At 44.9% G+C, this 25544-nt stretch overlaps 1 protein-coding gene across 7 annotated transcripts in view; it reads left to right on the top strand.

Moving 5' to 3' along the window:
- FHOD3 (formin homology 2 domain containing 3) overlaps positions 1-25544 on the top strand; it is a 407856-nt gene that overhangs the window by 52118 nt on the left and 330194 nt on the right. For all 7 annotated transcript variants that reach the window (XM_060247836.1, XM_060247834.1, XM_060247833.1 and 4 more), the window contains exon 3: positions 11259-11323. In XM_060247836.1, the coding sequence (XP_060103819.1) occupies positions 11259-11323 (65 nt within the window). The remainder of the gene's footprint in view (positions 1-11258; positions 11324-25544) is intronic.

Genomic DNA, 25544 nt, shown 5'->3' with positions numbered 1-25544 from the left:
TCTTTTTGGTCTGTTAAAATTTTATTGTTTGTATAGTACCTGGATGGGACTCCTTGATAATGGTTTCTACCAACTTTCCCGGTATTGAAGTCAGACTGACTGGCCTGTAATTTCCCGGATCTCCTCTGGAACCCTTTTTAAAGATGGGGGTAAAGATGGGGATAAGCAGGCTTCTCTGATGTTCAGAAAAGGTTCACTTTATTGATAGACTTATCACAGCAGTATGCCTCTCTGTGTCAGATCTGGCTTTGACCAATGGGGTCAGATCTATATTCCCTCCCTGGGCCATTACACGTCCGCCAAAATTCAGAGCAAAATGCCTGCGCACAGCAAAGGACCAGTTTCTCACCCAGCCCCCCATTGTGTTTTAGCAGGTGGAAGATAGCATGTCCTTGAACTCCAGACGTGAGCACCTCCAACAGGGTAGAATGATTACTTTGTACATTACAGACAAAAGCAAAGCAAGCAAGGCATAGCAGAGCAGAGCATAACTCCCCCAACATCCCCAATACAATTACAGCAAGTTCAAGAACCAACACCAGTCATGGCAAGGCCTCTTGACAAGTAGGGATGGTAAAGGGAAAGAATGCCAACATGATTCATAATGTTCAGAAACAGTATTAATAACAGAAGTTAGCATCTGGTGTGAGTTTAAGATTAGGGGCAGACTAGAAAGATAATTGGATGGCAGTATTTTTCTTTGTGATTTGGATTATTTAACTTGTATTTGTGTAAGACTTAGAAGGCTACCAAAGAACACCTGGCTTCTCTGCAACTTTTTTGAACCTGGTTAGTTTGGATGCCTTCCCTTGAGCTGCCCAGCGGAGCAATTTAGCTTGTAGTCAAATACTCCAGAGGGAGGTCGTTGTATAAGTGTCCTTGTGGTGAGAGTTGCCTTGGAGAAGGTTGGCATGGGGAAATGCTGAGCTGAGTGTTCTCCAGGTTCAGGAGTAGAGATTTCAGAGGAACATCTTTCCTGGAAAAATTCAGAATCTTGGCTTCTCGCTTAAAGTTTGCGGCTGTTCATAGTCCAGTGGCACCTTTAAGACCAACAAAGTTTTATTCAAGGTATAAGTTTTCATGTGCATGTACACTTCTTCAAATACATTGAAATGGAAGTTAACAGTTCATACATATAGGTAGAGGGTCAGCAGCACATCAGCATGCAGCATAATAAAGATGTTTAAGAGATGCAAGGAACAAACTGGAATAACAAGTTAGTTTATTTGTTTGGGTTTAATATAGTGAAATGAAATAAATATGTCAAAATTGTAGATTGATGGGCATATGTACTCTCCCTAATTGTGGGATGCTGAGAGTAGGGGTGTGCATTTGGTTCAGCCAAACAATACAACTCCAAATAACAGCTGATTCGGCTGTATTTGGCACTGAATACAGCAGTTCCGAATGCTGATGAATCTATTTGGCGGCTGTTTGGCTCCATCATATCCTGTTGGGCCATTAAAGTCAATCGCATGTGCCCAAGTTCACACAGTTTATCAGATTTTCTCAAATATTACATGCTGGTAAGGGTGGGTTAGTTGCCAGAAAGCTGATTAGAGTCAAGATGCATAAGTAACAGAGCAATAAACACAGTCAAGATTGGAATAACACATTTGCTAGGACATGTAAATAGCAGCAAATTGACGTTCAGATAATAAAGGAGTTAAAAACAGATGTGAGAACAAAGTTTGAGTCCAGTGACCCTTTTAAGATCAACACAGTTAAAATTCCATCTATAAACAAGAACTAAGTGACTTAGCTTGTGTAGTGAGATGAGAATCCACCATCTCTGCTGGTCCTTTGGGGTTCCATTGCCCTGAGTTTTGTAATGATTGCAATTCAGCAATCTCCCAGTCTTTCTGAAATAACGTTGCAGTAAAACAGGTTGTTCAGTTTTGTAAATCTTGATTTGAGATTTGTGTCCATCCATCTTTTGTTATACCCAGGCTGCAAGGATACTGGGTTCAGCTGCCGGGCAGTAGTTGGTAGGGGTGTGCCACTGGACTGGTCACTTTTAGGTTGGCACAGGGCTCTGCTGCTTCGCACCAGTGTATTCAATGCACTATTTCTGTGCTGCGGCCATTGCAGAAAGCAGTAACAGTGGGAAAATTGATACTTTCCCCCCTGCCATAGGAAAGCATGGGGGATGCCCCCCCCCCTTTGAGGCCCCCTAGAATTGGACCCTAGTTCTAATATTTTTGAAGTTTGGGGCTTCTCTAAGGAAGAGGCTCCTGCAGCTACACGGCAAATTTGGTGCCTCTCCTTCAAACCTCCTCCCCCCAGCCCCCATACATTATACCTGTGTTTTGCTGTTAACTTTAATAGCCCATAGGGTATAATGGAGCCATATGGTCAGGACAGCCAAATATCTCCTGGATCAGATTTGGGCACTGAACCTGATATTTGGGAATATTCAGCCCCCCAAATACTTTTACCCCAGAATACCCCAGATCCAAATTTAGCCAATTTTTTTTCTGTGCATACCCCTAGCTGAGAGTAATTAACTGGGACTCTACCATCACACTCCTTCCATCTTTTCTCAAGTATGGAGGCAAAGTTGTTCTTTTTCTTCCCCCTTCCCTTGGAATTTTCCTTGGCTGTAGGAAAAGACAGCTCAGAACGCATTTAATTGCCTTCAGAAAGCATTTAAATGCCTTTTGAGTTAACTTCCATGGGGCAAGATAGCTTAGGAGGGCACTCAAGAGTGGTACCTTCAATGCATCTCCAACAATCCCCCTTTCTGCTAGCCCAGGCCTGCTGTGTACCACCTAGGTCATGGTGAGTCTTTCAAAAGCATCCCCATTAGCCTTTGAGAAATATGGGTCAGCTCCTGACACCTTTCCCAGAGCCCACTGTGTGTTTTTAGAAAGTAGGTGGGGCCAAGTTGGACTTTTGTCCTGCAACACTCCTGATTGGCCATTGGAGATCTGATTGGTTGTGCAGATTTTTAAAAACATTACTTAGGCAGCAGGTACCTACGCAGCACAAGGATCTGCACTGTGCAATTGAATGTAAGCTACAGCAACTGTTTTGTGGCTGGCTGCACCTCCTGCAGCAGGCATTTTGCAGCTGTGCTCACCGTGCTGTATCAGCATTCCAAAGATTCCCCCAGGCTCAAAAAGGTTGGGGACTCCTGGCTTAAAGAATCTTCATTTGAAACAATTCAGCTACGCTACAGAAGCCACCTGCAGCAAGAACTGAGGGGGGTAAACAGCTGGGCAGCCTAAGAAGGAGAGTCCATTGCAGTGGTTGGGTTCCTGTTCTGAGTTTCCCCTCTGTTGCACAGTTGCAAAGTAAGGAAGGTCAGCTTATGAGCAAGGTAGGGTTGCCAGCCTCCAGGTAGGGAGGAGAAAAAAGCAATGCCTCTGTGAATAAACTCTTCACACAAATCTCTTAAAGTCTCATCACATCTAATTAGTAGCTTGAAACAGACAGATAGTATTCCAGAAATACAAAATTTCAAATCACAGAATACAAAACAGAAGAAGGACACCACAATAACTCCAATTACAGTCCAGAATAGTAAACAGATTTCCTCCTCTTCCTTAAGTGGATGCCTGTAGCTCCTGTAATGCAGCAAAAAACACTTTCAAAAGGTTGCCTGTCCCAATCCACTTTCAAATGCAGTTCAGAAATTTATCTTCAAGTAGCTGGTAGCTAAATTGGCACTTCTGGAACTTTCCCAACTGATTTGGAACCAGAAAGATTTGGGGGTGGATTGTTAGTGATAGGATAAGGCAGAGGTCCCCAACTTCTTTGAGTCTCTAAGGACAATTAGAATTCTGACATGGCATGTGTTGTGTATGAGGACTCAAGTGAAGACTTATAAGGGTGTTCCTGCCAGGCTTATTGGAGCTATTAGAATGGAGCTTGGGGACTTGAGAACAATGGGCAACAGGATCAAAATCCATGCTGCCCTGCTCCAATCACAGGCCCCCTGCTGGTTTGAATGACCCAATAACGTGCTAGCACAGGAACCCTGTGTTGTATATAGTTGGCCTCTTTGGCCCAGTCGTCTGTCATTAGAGTGCAGCCCTATACCATGCTGTACCTAGTAAAGAGCTGATGATCACTGCCACCTTGCCTCTTCATTGCATTGAACCCTCTATATTATAGGATGGTGGGTGAAGCAGCAAAATGGCTGCCACAAAATGGCCACCACAGGAGGCAGAGCCGGCTACAAAATGCTTAACTTCAGTTAACACAGTAAAGATCCTTCTGCTGACGTGGCAGCTGCTGCCAAAGCAACATTTCTAAAAATCTGCACAGCCGATCATGAACAAAAGCCCCACCTGGCCCTGCCCACTTCCTATAAACACTTGGTGGGTAGCAGAAAAGGTGTTGGTGGCGCCATGGTACCCACAAGCACTGTGCTGGGGACCCTTAGGATAAGATGTAAGAAACTTCAGAAAGGTTATTTGTTTTTGAGAAGGTTTCCTGGTGAAGTAGCAGCGAGGTTTTCCTATTTCCCTCCTCTGCCTGTCTTCCTAAGAGTCTAGTTTCCATAAGTGATTAATGTTTTTATTCCAGCATCAGCTGTTTATATCTCTTGAATCCCGAACTGAGCAGAGAAAGACCTATTTTTGAACAGCTTTGAAGGGGGAATTGATGGCCGTTTAAAGGTGTATCTTTGGTGCAAGGAGTTGTTATAACATGATTAGTTGCTTCTGTTTTGCATTGGGGTAAACTTTCATAAGCAAGGAAGGGCACATCTTTTAGCAGCACTCCTGATGTATGTAACAAGGGTGCTCCAATTCTGTGGCAAAGAAATGTCATTTTGCACCCAGAATAACAGTCGTATTTATTTAATGTTAGCTGCTCTGTCTATTATAGTATATCCTTGGGATGAAGCCAGGAGGTAAATTGAACTTCAGGAGTATCAGGTGACTTAGCCAGGTGGTCATTTTACCTGCAGACGCATCATGTTTTTTTCCATGCTCAGAACAGGGGCTGTCTAAGGCAGAGGGGTTTTCTTTTTCTTGAAAGCTGGTGTAATGATTAAAATGTTTGACTGGGACTGTGAAGACCTGAATTCAAATCCTCACTCTGCCATGGAGCTCTCTGGGTGAGTCACTCTGTTTCAATCTAAGCAAACCGTATTGCATTGTTGTGAAGATAAAATGGGGAGAGGTGGGGGAAAGTCATATACACAACTCTGAGCTTCTTAGATGCAGGGCAGGATAAACTTGCGATTGTGGTAACCAGACTTCCATTCTGAGGGGCTTTTCTTGCTGCTAAGTTGGGGAGAAAAATTTTGATCAACAGTCTATTGGAAGCTGGCCTGCCCACTTGTCTGAGTTTGTGACTCAGATAGGTAACTGAGCGGGTCTCTTTCTTTTTTGTGACAAGTTGGTTCATGGATTCATCAAGCCTCCTTAATTGGCTTCATTACATTTGAGCCTGCACTCAAGGGAGCAGTTCCTACATCAGCCGATCAAAACCATCTATGATATCTTTGGGAGCTTGTCCTTGGATACTGCAGGGTGTAGGTGGTGGAATCTTCCATGTCAAATGATCGTTGCCAAGGGAGAATGAGCACACAAGAGAGGGGGAGGTCAGAAGGGAGGACAAAAGCCTTCCAAGCAGCAGATGGAAATCTTTGGGTGTCAGAAAGCTGCAAAACGTACATGTTTCTTCTTAAAAACAAAAGGACTCAGGGCTGGTGCTAAGCTTCCTGGTGCCCTAGGCGAATCATCCACTAGTGCCCCCCCCCCCCATTAGTAAAAAAATATAGGGAAAATGAAGACTGCCAAACCTGAAACTTTTCACATTCTTAATTTACTGATTTTTAATTTTAATTTTTCAAAAAAATGTGATAAGTTATTAAAAATTTGTGAGAATAAGTGCTTGCCAGTCACACCAGGAAGGAGGGTGGCGGGATAGGATGAGGTGCGAGGCCAAGTTACGCATCAGGGAGAGGGGGGTGGCTTGGCTTTGTTGAGGGCAGCTTGGTGATGGGAGAGGACAAGGTGGCAGCAGTCAGGAGCCAGAGTCGTGCGTTGGGAGGGGGCGCCCTAGACGACTGCCTACCTTGCCTACTCCCACACACAGGCCCTGAAAGGACTAGTACTCCACCTTATAAAAATGTGAGGAATGATCTTACAGCAGCTTTCATTATGGTCAATCATGATCTTTTGGCCTACTGCCCTGCCAACGTAGGAGTCTGCGGGATAGCCTTGCAGTGGCTTGCCTTGCTTCTTTATGATCAGGGGCAGAGGGTGCCAACTAGGCACCTGGGTAGCCTCAGGTGGGTTATTTAATATTTGCATGCACCTCCTCGCCCAACTGGTGCTGAGTTTTGGGCTGGGATGTCACCAGTATGCTGATGACGCCAGCCGGATAACACTCCTGTGAATTTGGTGGAGAGTTTGGAGGCTGTGGTGAGATGGTTAAAGCAGAGAGCAGGGCTCTATGGTATCTTTAATTGTTCTCCAGGGTCTGTAAAATGGAGCTGTTCTGCCAGGCCTTTGGGTAAGGCGGCAGGCGTCCTTCTCACCTGGCCTTCCTGCTCTAATTCCCCATCTATTAAAACACTATTCCCCATCTATTAAAAATCTATTATTCATTCCATCTAGGTGGCCCTAATAAGTCATCCTGAAAATGCTGCTACCTGTGATTTTTATTGTTTTAATGTTTTAAGTTGCTGCAAAATAAGATTTCTTTATATATGAACACATGAAGCTGCCTTATACTGAATCAGACCCTTGGTCCATCAAAGTCAGTTCTTAAAGTCGTTATTTAGGGTTTATAAGAAAGAATGCAGTGAAAGCTGGTTGGGAAGGAGGTGTTGTGGTTAACATGTCATACTGGGATCTGGGAGACCCTAGTTTGAATCCTTGCTTTGCTATGGAAGCTTCCTGGGTGACCTTGGGCCAGTCACATGCTTAAGATCTCATCCTTAGTCTTCTGTAGAGGTGCCAACCTCTCAGTGGGGCCTGGAGAGCTTCTGCTATTATCACATGACAGAGTTCAGCTCCCCTGGAGAAAATGGCTGCTTTGGAGGGTGGACTTTATGGCATTTTATCCCATTGAAGTCCCTTGCCGCTACAAATCCTGCTTTCTTCAGGCTGGCCCCCCCAAAATCAAGGTGTTTCCCAACCCAGAGCTGCCAACTCTGGGCTTCCATCGAGTAACTTTTCTTGTTGCTACTGACAGGAGAAAGTCAGACTGAGGCCTGCTTCCTCTAGTAAATAAAAGGTCCCTTCCAAAGGTATGTGTTCATTTCCCCCTTTGCCATTTAGATCTGGGGTGTCAAACTCTGGTTATGAGGGCCAGATCTGGCATAAATCAATATCATTTCGTTAGGCCAGGCCATGTGTGTCGTAAAACGTAGTGACAGGTACTGGAGATATAAACTTCATAAAAGACACAGACAGACACAATTAAGTAAAGTATTAAAGGTGATGGTAAGGAGGGGAGGGGGAGGGCGACCCCGTTGTATCCAGGAGAGCTGTAGCATAATAAGCCTGCCCCCCCGCAATAGAAACACACCCACTGTAGCAAGGTGATGGGGAGGGGAAGGAGGAGGATCCAGTTGTGCCCAGGAGAGCCATAGCATGACCAGCCCCTCACAGACACACACACTCCATAGCAAGGCAGTGAGGGGGTGGAGATGACCCCTGCTGCATCGAGGAGTGTGACATGACCAGACAGACAAAAAACCTAAAGAAAATCCTCCCTCCTGGCAGAGAGGTGGTTTTGTGTTTCTGTGCTTCCCCACCTTCTGCTCACTTTTCAGGCTCCTGCTTGTGTCACTCAAGCCATTTCCCACCAAGTGCCACCCCCCCCCGCCTTCTGCACTCCTCATGGCTCCAGCACTCTCAGCAGTTAAGCAGGAGAAGGAGGAGGAGCTGAGGGAGGGGCAGAGGAGGCAGCGATCAGCCCCAGCCGTGCCCAGGAGAACCACCTCAGCATGATAAGCCTTGAAAAAACAAGAAGGCCTCCCGCCTGCCCCCAGGCAGAGGGAACATTTTTGCCTTTTACCTTTCAGGCTCCTCCTGCTTGTCCCTTGTGCAGCTCCAGGCAGTGAGGGGGTGCATTGTGTAGGGGGTTGGACTAGATGACCCTGGAGGTCCTTTCCAACTCTATGATTCTATGATTGTGTTCAGTTTTGGGCACCACAATTGAAGAAGGATGTAAACAATCTGGAATGTGTCAAGAGGAGGGCAATGAAGATGGTGAGTGGTCTGGAGACCATGTCCTATGAGGAAAGGTTGAAGGAGCTAGGTATGTTTATCCTGGAGAGGAGACAACTGAGAGGTGATATGATCACCATCTTCAAGTAGCTGAAGGGCTATCATATAGAGGATGGTGCAGAGTTGTTTTCTGTTGCTCTGGAAGTTTGGACCAGAACCAATAGGTTGAAATTAAATCAAAAGAGTTTCTGGCTTAACATTAGGAAGAACTTCCCAACAGAGCAGTACTTCAGTGTAAGAGGCTTCCTTGGGAGGTGGTGGGCTCTTCTTTGGAAGTTTTTAAGCAGAGGCCAAATGGCCATCTGACAGCAATGCTGTTTCTGTGAACTTAAACCAACCACAAGGAAACCACAGACCAGATTAACTCAAACACAGTAAATAAGTCTGTGAATAACAATTCAATGCTTTTATAGTGATTTGCAAAAAGCACTTATACTAAATAAATCACAATACTGGATAGTATTACCAAATAACTTACATTCATATAATTTCAACACACATTCACTGAAACAAAAAACAGTCTTTAAAGCAGCCTAAGACTTCACACAAGGAAATCCATTTCTTGCTGACTCCAAAGATGACACGGTATGGTAATAAATGGACCTCAGTTCCACTTAACAAGAAACACAGTTCTCTCACACAACAAATTGACGTGGTAAGGTAACTGACACGAAGTAGCTTGAAGGGTGCAAAGCTTCCATAGCGGCTTGATAAGTTGGCAGCTGACTCGCTGAAACTTGAAAGAATAGTGTCATCCCGTAAATAATGCACAGTGGTTTAACAAAAGGCAGGCAACATGCTCTCTAGATTAAAGCACGTTTTGATGGAGAATCCCTCTCTTCTTCCAGGCCACCCGACTTTCACATGCTCACATTGTTTTCTTTAGGACGTCTCAATCATTCAAAGTGAGAGCTCACCACCTTCCTTGATAGCTGATTCCACTTTTGAACAACTCTTACTGTAAGAAAGTTTTTTCCAAATACCCAGTCAATACCTCCCCACCCTTCATTTTAACCCATTATTGTGAGTCGTCTCCTCTGCTGCCAACAGGAATAGCCCCCTGCCCTCCTCTAAGGGACAGCCCTTCAAATACTTAGAGAGCATTCATGTTCCCCCTTCAACCTCCTCTTCTTCAGACATTCCCAAGCCCCTCAGCCTTTTCTCATAGGGCTTCTGGGTCTCCAGGCCCCTGATCATCCTCATCACTCTCTTCTGCACTCACTCCATTCTGTCCACATCAATCTTGAAGTGAGACCTCTAGAACTGCACGCCAGGTGTAGTTTGACCAATGCAATATACAGCAGGACATCTTGTGATTTGGATGTTATGCCTCTGTTGATACACCCCAAGAAGGCATTTGCCCTTTTTGTTGAAGCAGCACACTGGCTGCTCATAGTTGACTTACAGTCTGTCCATACCTCAAGATCTTGTTCACACACACTGCTACCCAGAAGTATATCCCCCACGCAGTATATGTGTTCCTCCTTTTTGTTAACCAGATGTAGAACTTGGCACTTATCCTTGTTAAATTGCAGTTTGTTCACTTCTGCCCACTTCTCCAGTGTGGTCAGATCTTGTTGAATTCTATCTGTATCTTCTTGGCGTATTCACTGCTCCTCCCAACTTGGTGTCATTCATTCATTCATTCATTCATTCATTCATTCATTTATTTATATCCCGCCCTTCCCACGAAGATGGCTCAGGGCAGCTCACAACAAATAATAAGACAAAAAATTAAATTAACATTTAAATATATAAGCAGTTAAAACAGTCAAAACATTTAAAACCTTAAAACATCAAACCTTATAACAGTATGAGTAGCAAGAATCTGGTAAAGCTACATTAGTTCCCATATCAGTTAGGTGTAAGTTAGCCGGAAGAGGGTTGTCTTACAGGCTCTGCGGAACTGAATAAGGTCCCGCAGGGCCCTCACCTCCTCCGGTAGCTGGTTCCACCATGTAGGGGCCATAACAGAGAAGGCCCTGTCCCTAGTCGATTTAAGGCGGGCTTCTTTTGGCCCAGGGATAGCGAGAAGGTTTTGGGTTCCCGACCTCAGTACTCTCTGGGGAACATGTGGGGAGAGACGGTCCTTCAGGTAGGCAGGTCCCAGGCCATAAAGGTAATAACCAGCACCTTGTACCGAACTCGGTATATTATTGGAAGCCAGTGCAGAGCCCGAAGACCCTGCCGAATGTGCCCCCATCTTGGGAGGCCCAATAACAGCCGGGCCGTGGCATTCTGCACCAGCTGCAATTTCCGAGTTCGGCACAGGGGCAGCCCCATGTAGAGGGCATTGCAGTAGTCCAACCTCGAGGTGACCGTAGCATGGATCACTGTTGCTAGGTCGTCGCGATCCAGGAAGGGAGCCAACTGCCTTGCCCGCCGCCTGCCATCTGCAAATTTAATGAGTAGCCCCTCCACACACTCATCCAGATCATTTATAAAAATATTAAAAAGTACCAGGCCCAGAACTGAGCCCTGAGGCACCCCACTGGACAGCTCCCTCCATTCAGATGAGTTCGGTTCTCTAACCAGTTCTCTCGTCACTTGACTATCCTAGAGTCCTAGAGAGTTTACTCATCAGAACTTCATGGGGAACCCTGTCAAAAGCTTCACTGAAATCAGTAGATTGTTCCTTCTGTAGCCTGAAATAGGAGCTTGGGATCCAGAAGTGGGACTCTGTAATCCGCCCAAGGATCCCAACCCGCAGATTGAAGACCACTTTAAATGTGGAGGCTCTGAACTTTGAATCTTTGACCGATTTCACATTAGGCTTGTTCCCGGTGGAGAGCCCTTTTGCTACTGGGGCTGCTCTCTGTTTTCGCACAAGTTGCCCCGGAGCTGCGAGTTGGCGTGCTGCTATTCTGCAGCAAACGAGATCTCTGACAAGTGGTTTCTGCTTGCTGCGGAACAGTGGTGCACCAACTCGCAGCTCCAGGGCAACTTTTGCAAAAATGGAGAGAAGTGCCGAGAGCAAAAGCCTAACGCGAAATCAGTCTTTAACTATACTTAGCATCTGATCTTCTCATCTGAAGTTTCCTCTCTTTTTTCCTTCCCCAGAAGGGGCAAAAAGCACAGTATAATTCTGAGAACCCAGCTGTCGGTCAGAGTCCATGCCTGCATTGGTAAGTGAACTTCCACTTATTTAAAAGAGAAAATGTCTGAATGAGTGAAGTACAACTGGATCATTTTTAGACCAAAATCCATGATGTGTATATGAAATTACTCTTTCGTTCTGCAACTGCTGTATTGATCTGGCTGCTCTGGAAAGAATAATCAGAATAATTATTATGTGTTCACAACATCCAAATAATTTTAGTTCATAAAATGGAAAGAAACCGTTTAGAATGAGCGGCTCCACTGGAGCTAGGCTTTTATGTGCGCTTCTTGTTTGTTTGAATTGGGCAGGTGTGCTCTTCTCTCTGTAGGCTTTAACACTTCTGGGCTTTTAGGATCACAAAGACATCAGTGTTTTAAGAGCTGTGAGTTGCAGACCTGAAAATCGTCGTACGGAATTCAACCAAGGTCCTTCTAGTCTAGCATGATTTGCTAGAAGATGAGCCAGCATCTGATATTCCTAGCAATGAGTTATCTGCAGGGGACATTGAAATTGGCACACTCGGGGGGGGGGGGGGGGGAATGCGGAATGGGAATGGGAATGAATCTACTGACCCCTGCCTATACACTCTCAGTGGGCTGGGAGCCCAGCACAATTATGAAGATTCTGCTTTGCTCTCCTGGCTAACTAGTGTAATTAACTTGCAGAGTTCATTACCACAAGGTGTGTTGATGATTGCTGGTAGCTGAGAAGGCAATCCAAAGAGGCTGCATGCATTTGTGGAAGAAGACTGCATGTTAGGTATGCAGTCTTCCACGAATGTGTTCAACCTTTTTTCAAACCTAAAGTCCAGGCTACCACAGTCTTGTCTGATCTTGGAAGCTAAGCAGGCCCAGCCTTGGATAGTATTTGAATGGGAGACCACCAAGGAATAACAGAGGTGTGATGCGAAGGGAGGCAATGGCAAACCACCTCTGAACGTCTCTTGCCGCAAAATCCTGTGTGGTTGCCGTAAGTCAGCTGGGACTTGATAGCATTTTCCACCACCAAGCTCCTTAGAGTTGTCAACTCTGGCTTAGGAAGTTCCTAGAGAGGGGATGGAGCCCAGGGAGGGTCCTCAGTGGGGTCCAATGCCATTGAGTCCACCCTCAAAAGCAGCCATTGTCTCCAGCGGAATTGATCTCAGTCATCTGGAGATCATTTGTAATTCTGAGTGATCTCCAGGCACTACCTGTAATTTGGCAACCCTAATTATTAGCAATCATCACTACACCTTGTAAAGAAGTTCTGACATCATTTGCTTCAGGACAGGAAACTCTGGAAATATTAAACCTGAACAAATCTTGATTTGCTACATGATTGGGGTTTCCGAGTGGCTCAGGTTTTGGTTTGGTTTGTTCATGCATTAGGAAAGAATTTTTGCAAATTTTCAGATAGCACTGCTAGAATGCTTTGCAATGAGATTTTGCTCAGCCCAGATGAGCGGAGCATTCGTATCTGCCACACTGGATGAAGTATACTAATTTGAGATGGGGAGCTGAGTGGCTGTATTTTAAGAGCAGAAATTATTGCTTGACTTCATGGCTCTCTTGGCCGGCTGAACTGTCATTATTGCTGTGTCAGTGACTGGAAATATTTGGAGTGGAGTATTGCTGCCCCAGAGGGAAGCCAAGTGAAACCGATGGGAAGGAAAGCTGCTCATGTGTATCAAATCCTGCTAGCTCGGCACAAACGAAGGGCCTCTGTTTTGGTGCGACAGCAGGAATCGCTGCTCTTTTAAAAGGGGCCTTGCTGGAAGCAGATGGTAGAAATGAAAAGAGCTGGTGTTGTTTTCTGACTAGGGTGTCTCGTGGAAGCCCTGTATTCAGATTTCTTACTGAGCCGGTTATTTTTAATTTCTTTCTTTATTTGTATTTTATTAGTTTGTATCCCGCCCTTCCTTGACTGGATATAATTTTAATATTTTACCCCATCTTCCCAAATGTCTGTGGTGACTCAATATGGCTGAAAAACTGTGCTTCTCAAACATCGTCCAAAAGAATTGAAATGAGGCGTTGCATCCCATGCTCTGATGGGGCCATGGGTCAGAGGGCAGCTACTGGCACTGACAGTTTCAAAAGGGGTCGAGGCAGATTCATGAAGGATAGGCCCATCAATGGCTACTAGTCATGGTGACTAATAGGAACCTTCACATTCAGAAGACAGTAAATGTTTGAATCCCAGAGCAGGAGGCAACATCAGGGGAAGGCCTCAGCCTCTGTGTTGTGTTGTTGGCCCTCTAGAGGAACAGGTTGGCCCCTGTGTGTGTCAGGATGCTGGACTAGATGGACCTTCACAGGTCTGATCCAGAAGGGCTCTTCTGATGTTCTTATGAAGGCCTCTGCCTCTCTGCCCTGTTGTTGGCCCTCTAGAGGAACAGGTTGGCCCCTGTGTGTGTCAGGATGCTGGACTAGATGGACCTTCACAGGTCTGATCCAGCAGGGCTCTTCTGATGTTCTTATGAAGGCCTCTGCCTCTCTGCCCTGTTGTTGGCCCTCTAGAGGAACAGGTTGGCCCCTGTGTGTGTCAGGATGCTGGACTAGATGGACCTTCACAGGTCTGATCCAGCAGGGCTCTTCTGATGTTCTTATGAAGGCCTCCGCCTCTCCGCCCTGTTGCTGGCCCTCCGAAAGAACTGGTTGGCTGCTGTGTGAGACAGGATGCTGGACTAGATGAGCCCCTGGTCTGATCCAGCGAGGCTCTTTGGATGTTCTTATCTTTCTCTCATTCCTCTCTCCCCAGCAGTGCTGTGTGACTCCTGCACCAGCACTGAACACCATCAGCTCTGCACCCATACTGGGTTCTGCTAGCCACTCAGTAGCTGAACCCCAGCATAGTGCTGGCGTAATGCTCCCTCCAACTCTGTGGCTGCCTCCTGCCATTAAGGCTGCTGTGTTCCCTTCCTCTTTCAGTAGCGCTCAGTGTTGAGGGCTGGGATAGTCCCTATGACCCACCCCGATGTTGGGAGGGTTTATGTATAAACATGGAAAGAAATGGCTTGAAAAGGAAAATATTGACTTCTTCTGGCTGAGAATGGTATCCATTCAACAAACCATTTGCAGAACGCAATTTTCATTGGAGAGGGAGGCCTCTTTTGACAACCAACAAGTTAATGCCATGGATAGGAGAAAAGCCATAAAGGGATGGAGTCTGCATGGGCGGGGGGGATTGCAGAATCTCAAGCCAATAAGAAGGAGGATCCAACCCAAGGTATGATGAGGGATGCTCCAACATCTGCTAGTTTGGCAAAACTCCTGTTCACCAGCACTGATTAGGCAGCTTGCTGATTAATGGGTCTGTTTGCAACCTGATTGCATCTTTTTGCAAGAACAGGCCAGTCGCATCCACAAGAAGCCGATTCCAAGCTGATGAAGGATTACCTGGAAGGTGGTTTTTGATTTGCTGATGATGTTGGATCTTTCTGATCTCTCATCCTGGAAACTGTACTGCCTCTGTGCTCACCTCCAAACTTGCTGAGATGCAACAGGTTTTGGGATGGTGATTAGAAGCCCTGATCACACTTGCTGAACATTATCTAAACATACCCCTGGTCAGCTCAGAGTCTGATCAGGAGAGCTGAACAGGGCAAATTTGACTGTCGAAAAGGTTTGCTGCAAAATTTGTGGCATCCCTCCATGTATAATGTGTTTCCTAACATATTTTTCATCTATATCCTTTTGCATGTTGTTTTCATTTTCCCAGTCTGTTAACAATTTTTCAGTTTGGTTATTCAGTGTTTTCAATGCTGTGAACTCAGTTAATGCTGTTTTTATGGTCGGATTTATCATCTCAGGTTCATAAATGGATTTCATAGTCTTACTTCTGCTACTGCTTATGGCTCATTCTGTTGCTGTGTATGTGTGTATTTTAATGCAGGAATTTTAACATATTGACTTGCATTTCGCATTGGGTTTTTTAATGTTTGTTGTTGTTCTGTTGTAAACTGCCTTGAGGTCTTTGTTAGAGAGCACAGGATATAATTAAAAAAAAATCATTTGGATCCAAGGGTCTTCAGCCTCCAATTATTTTTAACTGAATCTAATAAAGAGCCTGAAAAGCAAAGCTGAGATAAGCAACGCTGTCTGTCTTTCATTAGCAGTTTTAATCTAAACAGATTTAGCTGAACACTTGTTAGCACATGGGTGTGCAAGCAATTTTGGAACCATTTCTAAGCAGAGCTGGTGATTCAGTTCCTTTTCAGTTGGACTACAAAACTTGGAACAGTGCAAAACATGACATCCTTTTGCAGGTGATGCCAGATTTTCTGATTGCCTAACTTCTGAGTACAGGAAGAAAAGGAGCCAGCTCGAGAGACAGACCTCGCATGCCTTTTTCCAGAGCTGCCATCCACTCTAAATGGCACTGTTGTTGAGAGTCCATATTTGTAGATGGCATGCATGTTGGAAACCTGCCTTTAATGATTAAACCAAGTTGTCTTGACAGGCAGATATTTAACAACTTCCTTGCCAAATTGCAAAACTGTTGTAGTGCCAGAGAACATAGCTCCACAGTTGGACTTCTGTTAGGTATACTTTGTTGTATTGAGTCCATTTGTTGAACACACTTCTCCTGGCAGGAAAAAGGTTTGAGAGATACTTTCTCAAAGCAGATAGATGGATAGATAAACTCTTGATGGGCACTGGAGAGGTTTTGGTGGGCACCATGGTGCCCACAGTTGCCATGTTGGGGACCTCTGGTGTAGAGAATGTAAAACCTTCCAGTGAAACCAATCAGGTCTTGAATTCAGCAGGAGCTCACAGAAGCACAGCTCCTGAACCTTTCTGAGGGTCCCCCCTCCTCCTCCTCACCTACCTTGTCCATTAAATAGTAGGTGCAGCTGCATAACAATCCCTGGATTAGGAGAGCGGGCAGCCAGCCAGACACCAGGAGCTTTGCCACACCCCCAGCAGCCCTCATTAACCCCTGGAGAAGCCCGTGCCACCCTTTCTCCACTTCTGATGTGATTTTGGGCAGCAGGTGGCTTTCTGGAGGTGCCAAGGGGTGTGTGTGTGCCAAGGAGAGCCCCAGGTGAGTGAGGCCTGCTTGGGCTGGCTGGATCTCTAGGCGGCCCAAGCAGGCCTTGCTTGCCCGGGGCTCTCCTTTCTTGCATCGGGTTGCTTTTGGCTGGTGGGGGGGGGCATATGCTAATGATTTATGCTAATGAACTCCACCACCTATTTTTCTACAAAACGAACCCTGAAACCAATTATACTCATTTAGTTGACCCAGAAAGATAGCCATATATCCAAAGTCCAGTCATTGTTATCGTAGTAAAATTGTTGAAAGATTTGAACCTGGATTGAAAATACTTACTACAGAGGTATGCACTGTGCCCTTATCAGGCCACTCTAGAGAAGGTTATGCATACTGGAAATTTACTTGAAAGCAGTGCGACGCAAACATTTAATTGTGATTCATTAGTTTCAGTGGATCTAGAAATAGTTCACTTTATCTGGATTATACCCATTGTGTTTTAAGACCGCTTTTGTAGATTTTGACGGGGTGGCTGTGAAGGTGTTTGTCTCTACAATTTCAGCAAATTCAGGGGGTTGTTTTGTGCAGCTTTCATTAACACACCATTCCAGCTGCAGTGTAGTGGTTAAGAGCAGCGGACGCTAATCTGGATAACCAGGTTTGATTCCCCCCCTTCTACATGCAGCTATTGGTCAGTCACAATTCTCTTAAACCTGTTTTTTAAGAGCAGTTCTGTCGGAGCTCTCTCAGCTCCACCTACCTCACTGAGACTCTGAGATTTGGAGTGGAGGGCGGGATATAAATCCAATGTCATCGTCGTCGTCATCGTCTTCTTCATCATCATCTTCTTCTCCTCACAGAGTGTCTGTTGTGGGGAGAGGAACAGAAGCCAAGTGAGGTGTTAAATAAAGGAAAGGTATTTAAATGTTATGTTTCCAAGAAAGCATTAAAAAGAACAAACACAGTAACATGCTCTGAGACTTTGAGCCAACTCTCCTCCTCTTCTGTCCCCCCCTCCCCCTCCCCCCCCCCCAGTTTGTATATCACAGTCAAACCATGGTTTGGCCATTGTGAAGGAGATTTGTGCTTGCATATTGCCTTCTTGTGTTTTCATTTCTGCTCTTATGTCCTGACTTTCAGTAACTAGTTTTCTATGACATCTGCAATGAACTAACTATAGTTACAGCGTTGTAATTTGCCTTAGAACTGGAAAGCTGTTTTAAGACATCATGACAGACTGAAGTCAAATCAGACATTTGGATAGATTTATTTATTTATTACTTTCAATTTATATCCCGCCCTCTCCGCAAGCGGACTCAGGGCGGCTCACAACATCATACAATACAATCAATCCAATAAAACATATAAAACCATAATTTACTTATTTCAGTTTTAAAACCATTCTATGGTGCTGCTTCAGTACAGTATAAGTGGTGTTGTGCAAATGGAATGGGCCTCTTCTCTAAGTAATGTGTTTTACTCTCGCTATGACACCTTCACGCTATCTGATTTACATAAATAATGTGCTGAAAACCCTGCTACAGTTTTGTGTTTTTGTTCTTCTTCTGACCCTCCTGTTGGTGCTCCTAGCTGAGACCCTCCATAATTTAACTATCCTTACAGTCCTTCCAACCTAAAAATGAAATATTTTCACACAATTAATAAAGTTGGGGGCTGAATATCACATGCATCACGTTATACATGTTGCATTGTAGCCATTAACTGATCAGATGTCAGCTGGAAATCAAAACAAAGGATTTGTCTGTGTATTAAGGGTCCCAACTGAGACTAGCATTACTTTGAAAGAGAGAGCAGTGTGATTGCTTGTGTGACTGGTTCTAAACTGTTTCCAAACTGAATATATGGACCACTGTCAATCTAGTCTGCTTAGATTAGTTTGCTGAAACTCACCGCTAGTCCTGGCGTTGTTTCCCTTTGCTGGAGCTGCTCGGCAAATCCAGGAGAATTCACATTGGCCTACTGTCAACATATTCTATTTTTGGCTTCAGTGGATACTTTGGGTGTATCTCAAGGGTGTGCTCAGATATTAAGCTGAATCACATTTGCAATGTTAAAACTTCTTTTTTGTCCCTTCAACATTTTCTTTTCAGAACTGTCAAACTAGTTCTGTGAACCCACGGGGTGTTAAACTTTCCTTCAAATGGCAATCCTCCCAAATTGCTTTTGAAGCAGAGAAGAGTTTATTTATTTAAAGAATATTAAGATCTTTCTGGAAGGCTGCTCTTAAGCTTTCTCACTAGGAGTTGGATGGAGCAGGACCCCTCTGCTGTGCTATGACTGCATGTGTATGGGATTTGCTCACTTACCAGGTTCCTAACAACACATTATGTTTTTTCTTGGGAACATTCCCAGTCTGGGTCCCAGATATGCTCTGGAAACTATTGAGGAGACTGACTTGTAGCTGCTCTGATCTAGATGGCCCAGGCTAGCTTGATCTTGTCAGGTCTTGGAAGCTAAGCAGGGTCATCTCTGGTTATTATTAGGATGAGAGACCACCAAGGAAGTCCAGGGTTGCTTTGCTATGCAGAGGCAGGCGATGGCAAACCACCTCTGTTTGTCTGACCTGGATGGCTCAGTCTCATCGTATCTTGGAAGCTAAGCAGGGTCTGCCCTGATTAGTGCTTAGATGGACACCATGGAGGAGGCTGGTAATGACAAACCACCTCTGAATGTCTCTTCTCTTGATAATCCTATGGGGTTCCCATATTTCAGCTGCAACTTGATGGCACTTTCCACCAGCAACTCGTGGCCGTATCCAAATGTGTGCAACCCCCACCAGGCAAGGTAGGGTTTGCCAGTGCTGAATTGGGAGATTTCTGGAGGTCTAGGGATTGGCGCCTGACATGGGTGGGGTTTGGGAATGGGAGGTATAATGCCCTCCAAAGTGGCCATTTTCTCCAGGGGTGCTGGTTGATCTTCGGCCCATTTAGAGGTTGGCAGCTGTATTCCCTAGGGTGATTTCCCATCAGGAAAACATTGTAGAAGAAAGGCCCAGTCTTCTTCTGCCCATACGTTGTGGTCCTACACCTGTGGGGAATCCTAGAATATTTCTGTGACCTGAGTTGGGTTAGAGGAAAAATGTTAACAGGTAGGTACATTTCAACTCATAAACACATCGAGATGCCAGCTAAATTTTTTGTTTCTGCCAGGTTTTATTGAAACCCCTGTTAAGGAGGATTTAAATGATGTACCCAAAAGGCTAACTTGAGAAAGATCGGCCAGTCTTTGTTTTCTTCTTATAAGACTCTTTAAAATAACCACATGGGGCAAAAACAACACTGAATGAATTCCCATATAGGGAAGAGCTTTACCCATCCATTTATTTTCTGCTAAGTTAATGGTGATTATTGCTAGAAAAAACTGTGAAATACCCTTGGCCATGTTTAAAAACAATTGAGGGCTTGATTCCTTTCAAGTATTTTTATCTCCTCCTAAAGGGCTTTGAAAAAGATAAAAGAAAAGGATTATAGAACAGCAGATAAAATCACATCACATTTTTTTTTGTTCTATTTAAAACGGAACTCTTAAATTCCATCCAGAGCACACCTCAGAGAACATAGATCTAATTAATCTGATTTCTTGATTAGGATTTTGATTGTATGAGGAGCAGATTTCAAGAAGTGGAGGGGGAGATATTCGTATTCCACCATACATTCCTCCATACAATTCTGTCATATTTGTGGAGTAGAAGAGTTTTCGGTTTGCCCTGCCCTGGAAGGCAGTCTAAAGGTCAGCCTTGGTGACACAGTTCTACTTCTGCACCTTGATTTACCTCAGTTTGACAGGAGATTTTATAGGCTCCGAGCTGCACTAAGCAGATGAAGCTGAAGAAGATCTCTGTAAGATGACAGCCAGCTGTTCCCTTTCCATATGTGACACATTAATCCTCAGAGGCTTGTAGTAGCTGTGTCTCTGTGGGTGTGGGGGTTTGCAACTGCTTGAAGTAGGTGGGAGGAAGGGCACGGAGTGTCTTTTAATTTTTGCATAACTGTAGCTTCACAAGACTTAGCACTGAATATCAAGACTGTGGTCAAAGGGGAGAAATGGAAAACCAATCAAAAGAAGTTTGATGTTTAAGATTTGTTTTATTAACTTTACTTCTACATGACTTTTCTCCCCAGTGGGGACCCAAAGCAGCTCACATCCTCCTCTCTTCCATTTTACCCTCACAACAACCCTGGGAGGTGGGCTAGGCTGAAAGTGTGTGACTGGACCAAGATCACCCAGCTGGCTTCTGTTGCAGAAGTGGGGATTTGAACCTGGATCTCCCAGGATGCTAGTCTGACATTCTAACAACTACACCATGCTAACTGAATATTCAAAAATACCATGGAATATATACAAAAAAATTCCCAGTGAGATGTAAGAATTGGCGAAGCAAATCCCAAGCTCCAGTGGGGGTTCATAAGCCAGGATCCTTCAGGTAGTATCTCTCGGTCCTCTCTCCTTAGCCTCTGAGCCTTTGAAATCCATCCATAACGTACCAAATAAGGCTCCTCTTACATCACCTGAGAAGTGTAGATGTACTTCCTTGTAGATTTATCCCGTGACACTCTGGTCCTGTATGAAGTGAGGGCATTGCCATGGAAGGACAGATCAAGTGCAGTTAGCAAACTCTTTGGGGGCTCTTGGGGCTGTGACATTTATTGACTATGTGTAGGCCTGAACAGATGCGCTCCAGGAAACTTCCTAAGTGAAGCCATTTTCTAGTTTCCAAACGAATGAGTGAATGTACAAGCATTAAAATCAAAACCCAAATCATGGTGACCTTGTAGGGGTTTAAAGGCAAGAGATGAACAGAAGTAATTTGCCTGGCTCTGTGGTCTCCCATCCTAGTAGGGGTTTAAAGGCAACCTTGTAGGGGTTTAAAGGCAAGAGATGAACAGAAGTAATTTGCCTGGCTCTGTGGTCTCCCATCCTAGTACTAAGTAGGGTTGATCTTCTTAGCTTCCGTATCTGACAAAATTGGGCTAGCGTGGACTCTCCAGGTCAGGGCCTGTTAGATATATTTTGCAGGGAAAAGGCATGGGAATTAAAAACATTTGTGTCTTTTTCATGATTTCCTCTGCTTGGGCTGTTTTGAGATAGAAACCCAAGTCTGTTTTGTGTTGTCTCTGGATTCTGCTGCATGGTTTCCAGAAAGGTTGCCAAGACCATTTAAAGAAATATCTGGGGACTTTGGGGCGGAGCCAGGAGACATTGGGAGTGGAGGCAGGAACAAAGTTATGACAAGCATAATTGAACTCCAAAGGGAGTTCAGGCCATCACATTTAAAGGGACCGTACAGCTTTTAAATGCCTTCCCTCCTTTGGAAATAATGAAGGATAGGGGCACCTTCTTTTGGGGCTCATAGAATTGGATGCCCTGGTCCAGTCGTTTTGAAACATGGAGGGTCTTTTGAGGAGAGGCACTGGATGCTATGCTGATATTTGGTGTATCTACCTCAAAAAACAGCCCCCACCCAGAGCCCCAGATACCTGCTGATCAATTCTCCACTATACCCTATGGAAATCAGTCTCCATGGGGAAGAATGGAGTGCCCAGCAAACATTTCCCTTCCCACCCCCCCACTTTCTGATGACCATGAAGCAGGGAGAGGGCCTCCAAACTGGGGGATCCCCTGCCCCCACCTGTGGATTGGCAACCCTAGTTTCAAGTTTCTTTGCCTCATATCTGTAGAGGAAAGATTTATAGTTAGGAGCCAAAGCAGTTTCTCTTTATAGATATTGTGCATTAGTCACTGGAGGCATGACCTCAGGCTCCCTAAACGTGCGCCTTCCTCAGGGCACAAAGGAATAAGTTGGCAGAGCTGTTGTGTTTTAAAACATGGACATGATTTGAGAATTATGAGAATTCTTTTTTGTCTCAAGAAACGTTGGTACGGCAGCTAATAAAAGGGCAGGCGAAAAGTAAGCAGTCTGGTATTATTCCTTAGCACCTGGCTCTGTGGCAGTCCTTCTTGTCTTGTGCCAAATGTACCAGAGATGGAAAGAAGATGGGGAACAGCTGCTGTTCAGCGTCCTGAGTTTCGGCCTCATACGTAGGAGGCAGCCCAGATATAGCCGCAGCAGCTTAGAGCACAGCCGTCTTCACTTCTCCCATTTGCTTGGCAGACAGTCTGTCCACGTAGCCAGGGAGGGGTTGCAGCAGGGTCTGACGGTGACAAAGAAGTTAGAATGTGAAGATGGCACTGGGAGGAGGAGCCTGAAATGTATGCAGAAGCCATCCAGGCAGGAGGAGCACAGCCCAGTCCAGCCAGATTCCTTGCTCCAGGTTCATTTATCAGCAAGAGGGACTAAAGGAACCCACATTTTTTTTGTTGCTGTCCCAATTGGGACACTTTCACAAGTCATGTTTCATTTATTTTATTTTGCTTCTTTTCAAACTAGGGTTTCCGACTCATGATATATCTGGGGACTCTGGGGGTGGAACCAGGAGCAAGGTTGTGACAAGCACAACTGAACTTTGAAGGGAGTTCTGGCCATCACATTTAAAGGGACCATCCACCTTCTGAATGCCTTCCCTCTATTGGAAATAATGAAGGATAGGGGCACCTTCTTTTGGGGCTCATTGAAGTGGATCCCCTGGCCCAATCTCTTTGAAACTTGGAGTTTTTAAAGAGGGGCACCAGATGCTATGCTGAAAACTTGGTGCCTTTACCTAAAAAAACCAGCCCTCCAGAGGTCCACAGATTGATTCCCCATTATAACCCATGGGAACCAGTCTTCATAGGGTATAATGGAGGGCTCAGTGGACATTTCCCTCCCCCACCACACAGACTTTCTGATTACCCTGAAGTGGGAGGGAGGGCCTCCAAACCAGGAATTCCCTTGCTTCCAACTGGGGATTGGCAACTGGGCCAAAATGGCTATTTGGAGTGTGCCAAATGGTGGTGGTGGGGACCTCTTTACCTTTTAGATGAATATCCCTGGGTAGTGAGTGTGGAAGTTCTGGTGACATAACTGAGAGAGCCCTTTCTTAGGTCACACAAGAACATAAGACAAGACATGTTGGATTGGCCCAGTGGACCATCTGTGTCACACAGTGGCCAAAAAATCCCAGGTGCTATCAGTGGGGCCAGAACAGTAAAAGCCATCCCACTGTCCCAAGAATACAGAGCATCACTGCCCCAGACAGAGTTCCATCAATACACTGTGGCTAATGGACACTGATGGACCTCTGCTCCATATGTTTATCCAGTCCCCTCTTGAAGCTGTCTGTGCTTGTAGCCACCACCACCTTCTGTGGCAGTGAATTCCACATGTTAATCACCCTTTGGGTGAAGAAGGACTTCCTTTTATCTGTTCTAACCTGACTGCTGAGCAATTTAATTGAGTGCCCACACCACCATCTAGCCTCAGATGGCAGGGACAGCTGAAGCAGGGCCTCAGAGGGTGACTGGTGTGGACTGGAAGGTTCACGTGGGAGAAGGCAGTCCTTAAGGTATGATGGCCCAAACTGCACAGAACTTTAAATTAGATTACTGGAACTCTCTGGAGTCCACAGGTAGCCTTACAACTCTTAGGACTTTATTAAGGGACAGAATGCATTCATGCTTACTTGTGTACTTACAGTTTCTATTAGTTAATCTGGATGTATCTTTCAGGAGTACTTTTGTGTCTTGAAGAAGTAGCAGTGGAAACAATGCTCAATCCACTACCACTGGAATTTTTTAATAAGAAAAAATGTCAGGTGAATGGGTGGGAGTGTTGCAGGCCAAAACCTATATTGCAACATTTGAAAGAGGAGACGGTGCTTAAAAAGCATGTGAAGGCTCTTGTAAAAAAATTTTTAGCTTGTCAGCCCATCAAAACAAGAGTCTGTTGTATTTACACCTTGACAAATTTACCTGGTTTACATTAGACTTGTGCCACATTTCACCATTTCATCATGGATCTCTTCAAGAGAAAAATTAGGGCCTTGAAACCTAATCTTCAGCCTCTTTGTATATCTATCAGAGCTTTGAAAAATTAAGTATTGGTTTTTACCATAAATTGCAGATTTAAATGAAAAGTGATGATGATTGCTAAATACTCATCTCTCATGGGGAAAAAACAGATTTCACACTGTCTGAAAGCTCTTAATGCTAGATTATAGTTTAACATAAGAACAAGAGAAGCCATGTTGGATCAGGCCAATGGCCCATTCAGCCCAACACTCTGTCACACAGTGGCCAAAAAAACCCCAGGTGCCATCAGGAGGTCCACTAGAAGCCGTCCCACTATTCCCCCCCCGCCCCCTGCACCAAGTTTAATTAAATCATTTTTCAAATTCAGATTTCTGGCTTCACTCGTGTTTTATAGCAGCTGATGTTAGCTGTTGCTGGCTGTCAATAGTTATTTATGGTTGCTGTTTGACAGCCCATATATTGATTTCTGTATTGCTGCTAGGCCCTGTGTATTTCATGTGTCAGCTCTATCTCTGTTCATGAGCCTACTTGAAACCTTTTGTGCTCTGGAGATTTGACTTATAAAAGTACCTTAATTGGATTTATATCTTAGTGAAGGGTACGGCGGGGGGGGGGGGGTTGGCAACCCATGTCTTCAGCACATGACATTCTCTTCCTCTCTCAAAGCAGAATGGCTGGTTGTACAAACATGCCAAGGGAAGGGGTGGCACAACTGTTCCTGCCAGGCCCCTCTGACGCACCGTGGGGTTGTGGAATGTATCTAGCAGGCTTTGGTCCCAAGTTGCTAGACCTCAATGAGAATATTTATTTAAATCATTCTTATGCCACCTTCCCACCTGAATTGGGTCCCCAAGGCAGCAGCTTCACCTTTCCAGCCCTGCTCTACCATCCTGTGATCAAAAAGCTCTTTCATGTCTTGCCACCACCATCAGCTTTATAGAGATTATAGCAATTTAGCTCCTCTGGAAAGTAAATCTCCCTCTCCTTTGTCTCTTTAAATACACTTCTTAACATGAAGAACTCCAGGTTTTTCCTGGCCCCCATTTGTAGTCTCTTGGGCAGCATAGACTAAGCTGAGACATTTAATATATATGCAGGATAGCTGTCAACTCCCATAGCAAAAGAAAACTTGAAGTCATAGTTTGCAAAAACCTCAATACGCACATTAATTTTCTTGGTGAGGATCTTGCCCTTAACCTTCTTGTTCACAATGATACCAACAGCATGCTGGGTAATGTTGTATACCTTTCCTGTTTTGGCATGGTAACATTTGTGGGGCATTCCTTTCTGAACTGTACCCATGCTCTCAACTTGTAGTTGAGAATTACCTTAACAAAGCAAAGGAA

This window comes from Heteronotia binoei, chromosome 10, assembly GCF_032191835.1.
Source record: "Heteronotia binoei isolate CCM8104 ecotype False Entrance Well chromosome 10, APGP_CSIRO_Hbin_v1, whole genome shotgun sequence".
Classification (NCBI taxonomy): Eukaryota; Metazoa; Chordata; class Lepidosauria; order Squamata; family Gekkonidae; genus Heteronotia; species Heteronotia binoei.
The sequence above is the reverse complement of the archived record's forward strand: the minus strand, read 5'-3'. Positions and strand labels throughout refer to the sequence as shown.